The sequence below is a fragment of the Strongylocentrotus purpuratus genome, unplaced genomic scaffold (genome assembly GCF_000002235.5).
Source record: "Strongylocentrotus purpuratus isolate Spur 01 unplaced genomic scaffold, Spur_5.0 spur5_contig_850, whole genome shotgun sequence".
Taxonomy (NCBI): domain Eukaryota; kingdom Metazoa; phylum Echinodermata; class Echinoidea; order Camarodonta; family Strongylocentrotidae; genus Strongylocentrotus; species Strongylocentrotus purpuratus.
The window spans coordinates 845577-858226 of NW_022145558.1; the positions used below are offsets into that span (position 1 = coordinate 845577).

The 12650-nt window shown below is 37.6% G+C and overlaps 1 protein-coding gene across 4 annotated transcripts in view; it reads right to left on the bottom strand.

The window, feature by feature from the left end:
* The window catches only part of LOC580387 (protein phosphatase 1 regulatory subunit 12A), a 123012-nt gene that overhangs the window by 88851 nt on the left and 21511 nt on the right, over positions 1 to 12650 (bottom strand). For all 4 annotated transcript variants that reach the window (XM_030994140.1, XM_030994134.1, XM_030994151.1 and 1 more), the window contains exons 4-6: positions 9560 to 9719; positions 6091 to 6235; positions 4850 to 4924 (exon numbers count right to left, since the gene is read on the bottom strand). In XM_030994140.1, the coding sequence (XP_030850000.1) occupies positions 4850 to 4924; positions 6091 to 6235; positions 9560 to 9719 (380 nt within the window). The remainder of the gene's footprint in view (positions 1 to 4849; positions 4925 to 6090; positions 6236 to 9559; positions 9720 to 12650) is intronic.

Genomic DNA, 12650 nt, shown 5'->3' on the forward strand with positions numbered 1-12650 from the left:
TAATGTATATCTATATATCCCTTGTATCTCATAAAATTTCCCTACTCCCGTGTAAAGACGGAAGAAACACTGAAATGCCTCCTATGAGAGGTACACCACTGTTTATACATTGAACCCAATATGAGTTCCCCAGAGATCACATCACTACTGCAGAAGTCGGTGCATGTTAAGACAAGGAGGCACTACAGTGTACCTTCCACAATCAAAGACTTTTAGTAAAGCCGACTCCCCCATCGAAAAAAAAAAATTCAATGACTGTTTACACTTAGGGTTATGAGACATGAATTTCAGATCACTTCTTTGTATGAGGGATCAAGTACCCCCCTTTCACACACATAAAGTTTCCACTATTCTACGTTTGCCAACGTTATGGGGTTAGCAGTTTGAACGCAGTGGTCAGTTGCCTGTGTCAGCAGGGCAATCATACTTACCAACACAAACACAACACATAGATTGATTTTACGTTTCCGCCACAATGCTGAAGCTTTAAAATTACTCAAATCCATCCCCATTTCTTCTTTTTTTTTTTTCTTCTCGTCATGTTATCCCACAAAAAGACACATTCCCAAAACGTTACACAAGAATTACAGACAAATCTTTGTGTAGGAATTTAATTACTCCCAATTGATACCGTTCCAAGAATAATCCTGTAGTAGTCCAAAATCGTCCAAACCTTTTGATGTTGATTTCAATTCGACTCTATACAAAATTGATGCTCACATGAACATATATACACCAGACATGTTTACAAGAGTTTCGATACAAACATGTCAAACGCTGAAAAGATACATTTAACAGTCTGTGCTCCAAACCAGAAAAATGGTTTGAAAAAGGTAGAAAAAAGAAACATGAGAAACATTCAAAATGAAAACATGAAGGACATTTCCAGATGACACTTGAACAAGAGATATGAAAACGTGACAAAATGGAGAAGATTTTTCATTAGAAATGTTCAAGGTGATTTGAAGATGCAGTGCTTCTTGCCCCATATGTTACTAACCAGCCAAACAAATGGGCGGGCTAAACATGAATACTTCAAGCAAATCCAGTCTTTCTCTCAATAAAAACATGACTGTGCTATGCACTACAAATGACCAAACAAAAAGAATTAAAAGAAGGAGAGAGGGGGGGGGGGGAGAGGGGGCATAAGGGGGCAGGGACTACAAACATGAGGGGGAGAAGCGCAAAATCAAAATTAAAGAACAAGGTCTTGTTATGAAGAAAGAGTGCAAACTGTTCTGTGAAAATCACAAAGAAACTGCAAAGTGTCTTATTCATGCAAAGTTCAACTAAGGCTAAGTGCAGAAAAGAACATTGTCAGGTATCAAAATGTACAAATCAATATGAAAGTATCTTTGACAAAATTACAAGTTAAGTTTCACAATAGCCTATTTCCACCTTCTTTCAAAGGCACATACATGTTAATGTCAATCATAGAATAAACAATGCTCAATAAATAATGAAAAGAAAAAGAATATACATGAATATAAATTCTCATACTGATTCAAATGAATACAAAATCACTTTCTGCAGTTTGGGATAAAGCCAAATTCTTAGAATTTTAACTGGTCAAATCTGATAGCCATAATCAAGACCAATCTCTATTTCATTATATACCGGTAGGTCATTTATTCATTTTCTGAATTACCTCTGCGATGCAATACCACATTCTAACCGGTCAAATCTGATTCCTAGTCACTTGCACCCTATTTTACTATTTCGGGTCACATGAGAGACATTTGTATTCTAACTGGTCGAATCTGATAGCCGTAATCGAGACCAACCTCTAGATCATTTATTCATTTTCTAAATTTCCTCTAAGATACAGTATCACATTCTAACTGGTCAAATCTGATAGCCTCAATCGAGACCAGTCTCTATTTCATTCTATAGGTCATTTGTTCATTTTCTAAATTTCATCTGCGATACAATACCAAAGATCCCAAAATGATAATTCCCTTGCAAATGTACAAACAATTTATTTTTTGTTGGTGAAATCAACCCCTAGTGACTTACACCCTCCTTTACGATTCCGGGTCACACAAGACACATGTAGGTCTACCCAGGACAGCTGATTAGTATGGTCCTAGGTATCAAGTCTTGGGTTCAGACCCTTTTCTTTTTCCTTTTGATATTCAAATTTCCCCCAAAACTCTGTCTATACTTCATTCATGAATTCATCAATACTGCAGAAATGTTAAAAATTCGCCCCTCAAAAAGTGCATTTCTCTGTGAATAATACACATCTTCGAAATAGTATTTTTTTTTAGTTCCTTTGGGTGATAAATAGCCTGAAAGACAAGACTAGATGAAGATACAGGAATGTCCATGTATACAAGGGTCTGATGGAGGATCTACAGTTGTTGGATTGGAATGTACATTGTATACATGTCTCATTACATAGGTTCTTCTTCTTAGTTTTCAAATTCAGACCCATCTTAAAAACTATACTCTGGTCTAAACTAACCAATCTTTTCACAATTAAATCAATTTCATTACTATTTTTTAAAACACAGTTTCATTCTACCATTAAGACAGTCAATACAGCAGAACAATTAAAATTTGCATGAAAGAAATCCCCTCCCAACCTTCATGAGAAAAGAAAAATTTCCTGTAGCTTACAGTCCCCATAAATGTATTATGAATTTCTCCAATAATGATTCATACATTGGTGTAAGAATAGTTTAAATTATACAAACCTCTATCATTAAACTCCTAACTTTTCATGAGACTAATACCATTTGCTAAATGAAAGTTTGTTGCATTAAACCTATTTGCATCATTATGTACTTTAAAAAATCCTCAAATTATCAAAAGCGGAAAGACATATTTGTTACTTTCAGTATGAACAAATTTGAGAGCTTTCTTTTAAATTTCAATATTACGACAACGTCTATTCTTTATTTTGTTAACTACCGAGAAAAAATTCACTAGTTGGTCTTGGACAAAAGCTAGAGTGACTCCTGTGGTATGGCTGCCAATTTGCAGATGAGTCAGGGATCGAGGAGAGATAATCTATCATGTGTTTTCTGAGTTTGTATAAGTGACAATGGAATGTTGCACAGAGAGAGAGGCTCGTTCGTCTCTCTGCATTTCTGGGCTGTAGCTTCTTCCCTTCATATCTTTCCATGCAGGTCGACATTTTGAAATCATTTCATATCTTGATTCAAAGAAAATAAGATTGCTTCCAAAATTCTTATCTTGTGATGCTTAAAATACAGTCCTATAAATGTACACCGGTGATAAGATTGTACAACCAGAATATAATGCCTTGTATTTATAATCATGCCACCCAAAAAATTCAAAATGGCTGCCAGAATTCCCAAGTATAGCATTGTTATCATCATCATATTCTTATTAAATTTAACAATGATATTCTTATTAAATATATTTATGAAAATTCACATCCCTAAATTGATGCCATTATTCACAATTAGGGCAGTAATATCATCGCCACCATTATATGAAAAAAAATTGCTACATCCCTCCCCCACCCCCCCCCCCCTCCCCCTATACCTCGCAAGTGTATTTACATATAATAGAGGTTATTTTCGCGATAATACAATACGTGAAGTCTAATTTCTCGAGAATAAGCAGAGTGTAAACAGGGCCCTCGTTGCAAGACAGCAATTCCTCGAAATAGCCTGGTAATAGCTGGTGCAATTAATGAACCATCGCTCTGGTGACATATGTCTATGTTAACATTCATCTTCTATTTATCTGTTGACAGATTTCAGTGAGAGGTTGACCAGAGTCTGACCCCTATCCCCCCCCCCCCCTTCCCCAATAAAAAAAAAGAGAAATGCCTAGTGCAATCCTAGATGCTACTTTCCAAGAATTGACTGATCGAGTTATGTACACTGTAGTAGAATGAAGGTTTGTGGAAGACGAGATAAAGTTACGGTACAGGGAACCAGAATGAAGGAGCTCTTCCACTGAAGCTCTTTCTCAAAACTTGTTTTTAAATCCAATTACATTAGTCACATCAAGGAGGTTACACTAGATGTAGATTGCATTATTATCAGAAGGATATGCTTTTACTACCAACAATAGGAGCCTAAACATGAAGAATATTTGACTAAATAGAAACTATGTTATTGCTTCCTCAATTTCGTTTCCACATTTTTCCCCCTAATCTGATAAATGCAAAATATGTCAATCTATTGTTACTTTTGTTAACATGGGAAACGTTGCCCTTTTGTAACCTAAATTTCTGAGTGTGAACTTCGCCATAGCTCTTTCCAATACACGTATGGAATATAAACATGATCTACATACACGTACTTTGCACACTTATTATAGTAGAATTATTAACCAGTGCACATTTATAATCTTTAAAACATTTTCTTTTTTCCTTCACTGTAAGATAGAGTTCAACTATATGAAGAACAAAAGCAATAAACATTCTTTTGCTTGTTAAAGGTCAGGACGATGTTACCACCACTGCAGTATTCTATTACCACCAAAAACATTAAAATGACACAGTTTAACTTCAACGCAAAAATAATTGAAATGTCATACCTTCACCACAAGTACCTGTGTAAAGGTTAAATATTTGGGCAGTTTGTCCAAAAATAATCTGAATTTGCTTGAATTCTAGAACTTTATTTCTATTCAGACATTCTTTCGCTTGTCGTAACTGAGTTGCAAATATATAGCACTTCAAAACATAGTTTCTACATTTAACTTGATTTAGACAAATGATACATTTACCTCAGAAATCATTAATGATGAAAAAGACATTGACGTTGTTTGTCCAAATACATCCAAATCTTGATTACCATTGTGTGCAAATATCAATTCAATTCCAACATTCTTTGATATGTCTCTGTTTGTTGTTTTTACTTACTGATGCTTGTTTCTTTTTGAGTTCCTCGAGCCATTTGAGAATTTCTTCGTCTGCTAAATCGAATGCTGTGTGATTCTGGTTGGAGACGGGTAAAAGAAGATGATACAATAATTTCAAATGTCGTTGAAAGAAACAAAATAGCATTTTATATTTCAAAATATACTTTCTAAATCAGAAGCAAATATTTGAGCATTTCCCCATGCTCTATATTGAATGTGTGATTCTTATATATGACAGAAATTAAATTCAATACAGGTGTTTCAATGGGTTTTCAGCGAACTTTTCTTACAACGGTTTCATGAAACACTGCCCAGAATGCAGCAAATGCAAATTCAATTATGAGATACACACACGTATTAAAAGTAAACATGTTTGTATTAATTCATAGATGCATACCAGTAAACGATGATTGGCAATTTTCACAGGAACTTTTAGACCTTACCCTTTCCTGTGTAGTTAATCCTAGTGTATCATCGGTCCCATGTGTCTAGATTTTTGTTGACAGTTTTGGTTAACCAAAACACACCCTGTGCTTAACCACTGTTACATAATAAACCAAACTTTAACCATGACAACAAACCAGCCATCAAAACGGCGGTATCTTTAGAGTTCTGACATATGCTCCAGTGACAACTGCTTCAGGAACACATGCTCCTGTAATGGATTTTTCTTTTCTTTTCCAGGCTGCGAAGAAAGCATGTGTATGCTTGCAAGTCAGTAACCATGGGACCATCGGCTTGAAGTCCTCTCCGAGGGACTTGGTAATAAAGATAAAATGCCTTACCAAAGGGCACTAGCGTATCGACTTCGCTTCAAACCTGGGACCTCATGGTTCCTACAAGAATACTGCTCTACCACTGAGACGTCGCGCCTCCTTTTGTCAAAAGTATAGGGCTAGGGTCAGGGTTGCAGTTGGGTTTTAGATTAAATTTAGGGTTAGGGTAAAGCTACGGTCACAAAGGTTCTTACGAACGTTAATTTTGTACGAATCTCCGTTTTTCCATTGTCTGAAAATCGTTCGTATGGCGTTCGTAGCAGTTCGTAATGGCATTTGTGACCGAGGCTTTACTCATAGCGTAGGGCTAGGGTTAAAGTTAAGAATCTGCTTAGTGTAGAAAATTGTCGCAGGAGCATGTGTCAACCAACCTATACCTTTCCGTCCAACTTTTCCTTTGTCCAAAGGGCTATCCTTATGAAATCCTTGACACCACTTACTTCTTGAAGATGGGCCTCAAACTTACTAATTTGTTTTTTGTGTCCATATCGCACATGGCTTTTACTAAAACTTCACAGGCGTCTTTATGACCCCAATGCGACGACGCGTGGAGAGGCGTCCATCCGTCGTTATCTTTTGCGTTCACGTCCACCCCGGCCTGTATAAGAAGTCTGCAGAGAAAAAAGGAACAGAGAGAGATGTAGAAATTAATCAAAATTATTCAGAATGATAATTCTATTTTACTAATAATAATAATATGTCCTAATGCTAAATATATTACTCATTGCCGATGTAGTATCGAAAATAATATCGCTAGTGATTTTCGTTTGTCTCGCAAAGTGATCGAACCAGCGGCCTGCTGATTGGTCGAGCACCGTGTGCGTCGGCCAATAGGCCTTGTGCGTTATTATTCCAATTATTGACCGCTGCGCCGGTCCTCTCGTAGAGTATAAAACACGCTTGCTTACATTAGTTTTTATCACCGGACGAGGTGTTGCAGCGGCGCACGAAACGTCATGATCTTTTAGATCCCTTATTGACCACATTGCGAGACAAACGAATATCACTAGCGATATCATTTTCGATATGTCTTGTTTACCCAGGGTAGCCTCATCAGTATTCATACTGTTCTCCCTGAGGGCCCTGCAATCATATCATTACCCCGGCTCAAGCCGAGCTACCATGAAAAGTGTGCTAGAGCATTCAAGGAATTTCTTTCTACCGGGTACCCATTAACATCACCTGGGTGCAGTGTGGCAAATGCAGATTAATGCCTTGCCAAGGGACATTAGTGCTGCGGTGGGACTCAAGCCAGGAACCGTGCGATCAACGGTCCGAAGAGGTATTCACTACACAACGACACCTCTACATGCTTGGATCAAGAGTTTCTATTCAGTAGTATTCAGTATGCACATGAAAGATGTTGTTTGAAAGCCAAATCTTTAATTTTAATAAAAGCAGCAAAATCAGAGAAACATTCTTTTTAGAATGTTGCCAATTTGAAGAAAAAGATCATTAATCTAAGCTTTTTAAATTACTTTCTTGAAATGGTAAGGATAAAGCAAACACTGGCCCTACAGAGTATACAAACAAGCTAATATAGTCTTGCTCCTTAAAGATAAACTTGAGTACTGGTAATGCGATTGCATTGTAAAAGAAAAGGTGTGGAATGGATCAGAAAAGTTGATCATATAGCATGCAAGTAATGGTGTGTAATGCAAGGTTCTGGAGTCATCAAAATCATCATAAATTTGGCAGAGTCTTGGTAAAGTAACAATCACTTAAACAGAAAGATGTATATGGGACAACACACATGGTGTTGGGGCTAGTACTACCCTGATTTCCTTATCTTTCTATGCTCATTACTCAGCCAGTATACATTTTCTTCCAAAATTGTTTGGCACATGACATTTATTTGTAATCTTGAACATTCAGTGTAAGTTTTGTTAGATTCTGTGAGAATTCATTTTCTTTTTTTACCAGAACTCAAGTTTATCTTTAACCCATAGCGACACCCTTGTGCAAGGGCAAGTCTGAGACTACAAACTGAGGATTACTTAGCACAAATCAAGTTTTCTTGACCAAGTAGGCTCAACTTTTACTTGCATTGCCAGTTTGAGAAGGATATGTGTCTTTGAAAATAAATTACATTCTTAAATTGGCAACACGTTTATAAGTAGATAACCACACAACATAAAGTGACATCATTTTTTATTTTTCAGACAGTTTCTGTCAATTTATAATCTTTTAAATGTATGACATTTTTTTATTAGAAAAATGTAGCAATAAACAGGAATATCAGTGTTGCCAATTTGAGATGAAAAATTATCAAACAGCCTTGCTTGTAGACTGTCATAGGGACACCCATGTGCGGGAGAGGGGGGTCGGGGGTCGGAGTCTTCACGGGATGACGTCAGAAGGACCACAAGGTGGAGATTACTTAGCACTTAGTCAAAGTTTTCTTGTTTTGTTTTTCCAGCATCCCCAGGCCCCCTGTCCTATCAACATAGATGACAGAAAGGCCGACTGCTGGAAGATCTCCCCGATCTAGCCGTCTGATCAAGGGAATGTACTGTAAAGGTTTATTGCCATTTGGTCTACTACTCGTTTGTCTACTACCCGATTGGTCTATTCCCATGCGGTCTTCACCCAGCAGTCTTCTATCCATATGGACTGATAATCATTTGATGATTATTATTCATGATTAAATGATTACTAGACCAAATGGATAGTCGACAAAATGGGCATTAGACAAACTGGAGATTAGACTGGCAATTAGACCAAATGAGTGATAGACCAAATGGGTTGTAGACTTATTGGATACTAGACCGAATGAATATTAGCCTACGTGGTCATTAGACCAAATGATAAGTAGACAAAATCATTTTTAGACTACCGATATGTGGATGGTAGACTGGTTGGGTGTGGACCATATGGGAATAGACGAATTGGTTGTAGACCAAACAGCAATTACCAAATGGGAATCAGACCAAATGACTATTAGCCCACATGGCCATTAGACCAAATGATAAGTAGACAAAATAACTTTTAGACTATGTGGATGGTAGACTGGCTGGGTGTGGACCATATGGGAATAGACTAATTAGTTAGTAGAAGAACTGGTTGTAGGCCAAACAGCAATTCACCCTCCACATGCTATGTACTGATGTTGGCAATGCGCTTCTCCAACCCGCCAAGGATAACTTTTATCATTGTTTGAGTTCAATTTGTCATTTTCAAACTGACAATGTTGCCAATCATGTTTTCTTCCACAATTTCTTGTTCTTATGAGCAAAAATATCAACAATTTTTAAGTTTTCAAGGAATACATTTCCTACTCCTTTCAGAAATATTTGCACTTTTAGCAGTACCACTTGTCCCACCCATTTGAGGATAATATTTTCCCCAGGGGATGGACGGAGTTTTCATCTTTAAATTGGCAATGTTGCTGACGTTTTTCTCCAATTTCTATTTTTCAATTTGTAGTAGAATCAAATACACCTAGTGCCGAATCGCTTTGAACATCCATCATGGATACCGTTTCGTCTAACAGTCAAATGCATTGTGTTTTGCATAGTGGTGTGTTGACATTTTTCTATCCACAATTTCTTTGGACAAAATACAATGAAAATTATGAGAATCATTTCAAATACATCATCTAAAACATTACCTAATACCTTTTCCAGCGAGCCAATTTGCAAGGGAAACAATAAATCGTCTGCGTTTTTATTAACCAACGAATCTGTCGTATAAATTACTATAAGGATTCGTCGGTTCATAATAACTACGACATATTCGTTGGCGGTATTATGAACTTGTTTATATTCCTGGGTTGGTTAAAATGCTGACGAATTGATACAATTGACTAAGTCCAAGTTTTGCCAATTTTAAGATTTTGAGGCTTGGTTTCCTTTATGAGAGCAAGATAAAAAAATTCTTCAATTTTGTAGTCCCGACTACTAATCATCTTGATAATAATCACAATAAATACTTACTCCATAACTTTGATATATCCCTTAGCTGAAGCGACATGGAGGGAGGTGGCACCTGTTTTTGGATGCCGCCTATCCGTGACTTTTTTGCTGTTGACCCATTGTTTGGCGTCTTCTAGCATCTTGTCATGCTCCTCCGTTCTTGCCTGATCTACGTCTAAATCTAAAGGAGTAGGAAAAGAAGAACAGAAAAATACAAAATCTTGCATTAAAATGAAAAATTGACTAATCATTTACATGACAAAATAATAATAATAATAATATAGCGCTTAATACATCAACGATGTGTCTAAGAGCTCTACAGATATATTATTACCTGGTCATCAAATTCAGGCTTACCCGCACACAATGTATGCACTTTATCCACTCCCTTGGGAGCATTCCAGCCAGGCGTCATTTTTACAAGCCCACACTTGCTCATTTAACCACATTAGCTTTCGCATCCTACCGGGTACCCATTTAACACCTGGGTGGAGAGTGGCAAATGTAGATTAAAGTTTTGCCAAAGGACATTAATGCCACGGCAGGACTCAAAACCTGTACCCTGTGATTTGAAGTCGGTTGACTTATCCACTAGACCACAGCACCTCTAAAGGATGTTAATGCAGAGATGTAATTAGGCAATGTTTTAGGTTAAAGATAAACTTTAGTACTGGTAATACGATTGCATTGTGAAAGAAAAGGTGTGGAAAGGATCAGAAACAGTTAATCATGTAGCATGTAAGTATTGGTGTGCACTGCAAGGTTCTGGAGTCATCAAAATCATAATAAATTTGACCGAGTCTTGGTAAAGTAACAAGCACTCACATAGAAAGCTATATATGGGACAACACACATGGTGTCGGGGCTAGTACTACCTTGATTTCCTTGTCTTTCTATGCTCATTACTCAGCCAGTATACATTTTCTTCCAAAATTGTTTGGCACATGTCATTTATTTGTAATCTTGAACATTCAGTGTAAGTTTCTTTTGATTCTGTGAGAATTAATTTTTTTTTTTTTACCAGTACTGGAGTTTATCTTTAACAGGTCCTCTTTTGGTTCTAAAGCGAGATTTGGAACAGCTCTAGAAAGTCTCCTTTCGGTTGGCACATTTGATCTTAGACAGGTTTTTTGATGGACACGGAATTCCATCATTGATAGTAACATCTTGTGTACTTGGACAAGACACTCTCCTCTTTCTTGTTGCTGCCAGCTCTGGGATATAGACCAGTAACCAACAATGTAAATATAGAGAATGATCTCTTTTGGTTTTTTAAGGGGAGTTGGGTATTTAAGTTCTGGACAGTTTGTCTTATCTGGAATAGCACAGTGGATTTCAGAAGAGTCTATGAAAGAGGCTCAGGGTATGATTGTTGGTTAGAACATCTAGTGACTGCTCTGTTATCAAGGACAGGGAGATGTGAACAAGGTAACTATTTGACGTAGACAATCCCTCTTTTGGTTCATAAGAGGGAATTTTGTACAGTTCTTGTGACATGTACTTTTTATCATTTTTGAGTGGCACCGTGGATTTCAATAGAGCTTTCAGAAAAATAGACACACAAGTGAATTATTGGTGGTAATGTCTGGTGACTTTTGGAGATGCACTTTGTCTGCATTGTTGCCAGGGATGTAGAGACGGACAATTAGGGTCATCTACATGTAGGCGGATGAGAATGTATACATGCCCTCTTTATATGTGATGGCTCCATCTTGCTGGAACATTGGATTTCAGAAGGGCTTTTGCCTTTCGAAAAAGAGAGCCCATGTCTAATTGTTGGTGGTAATGTCTTCTGTCCTTGGCAGAGACACTGTGTCTGTATTGTCGCCGGGGATGTGGAGATGTAACATTAGGGGCATAGACGTATGAGAATATATACATGCCCTCTTTTGTGAAAAGGGGGATTCGGGAGACTCACTGGCAGCTCTTTTTCAGTGGATTTCAGAAGGGCTTTTGCCTTTTTGGAAAAGAGAGCCCACATTTAATTGTTGGTAGTAATGTCTTCTGTCCTTGGCAGAGACACTGTGTCTGTATTGTCGCCAGGGATATGGAGATGTAACATTAGGGACATAGGCGAATGAGAAAGTAGACATGCCCTCTCAATATGTGACAGCTCTTTCTGGAACAGTGGGTTTCAAAAGAGCTTTGGCTTTTGCCTTTTGGAAAAGAGAGCCCATGTCTAATTGTTGGTGGTAATGTCTTCTGTCCTTGGCAGAGACACTGTGTCTGCATTGTCGCCAGGGATGTGGAGATGTAATTAGGGGCATAGGAGGATGAGAATGTATCTATGGCTGTGGTACCCTCACGACTCGTTTACAGCTGCTCTACAAGGAATTCATCATGTGGAGTCAGCTAGGGAGCCAAGGGTCAAGCGCGATTGTCTTAAAGGGATGATACAACCCCAGGGATGATACAACCCAAGTGATGAGATGGTCAGTTAGTAACGAATGGTCAAGCACGTTTGTCTTAAAGGGATGGTACAGACAGTTGGGAACCAAAGGGTCAAGCGCTATTGTCTTAAAGGGATGATACACCCCCATCGAAGAGATGGTCAGTTGGGAAGGAAAGGGTCAAGCGAGATTGTTTTAAAGGGATGATATAATGCAAGGGATGAGACAGTCAGTTGGGAAGCGAAGGGTCAAATGGGATTGTCTTAAAAGGATGATACAAGTCCAGCAAAGAGGCGGTCAATTGTTAATGATGATGATGAAAAAGCTAAAAGCTTATGTAACCATTTGTAATTCTAACTTTTTAAATCCAATATACTATACAAAATTAAATATCAATGTCCTGCTGGCTCGATTCGGCAGCAAGATTGTTTGTAACAAAGTCTGCCAAACTGACCAACTATATCGTTTTGTGTATACCAACACTCAAATGCACAAAACTCATACCATACCACACAATAATATTGGCCAATATTCGTTAAAGCGAATGAAGTGACTAAATAAGTACTTAAAACATTACTTAACTTGGCCCACTGATTGTATGCCAAATGTCAACTTTCATTATAAGAGAGAATTAATATAATCCTTTAACAAAACAAAACACAATGAATAAAGTCACCTAATGGAAATGAGAAGTTAGTCTAATGACATGTTTCTCGAAAGGA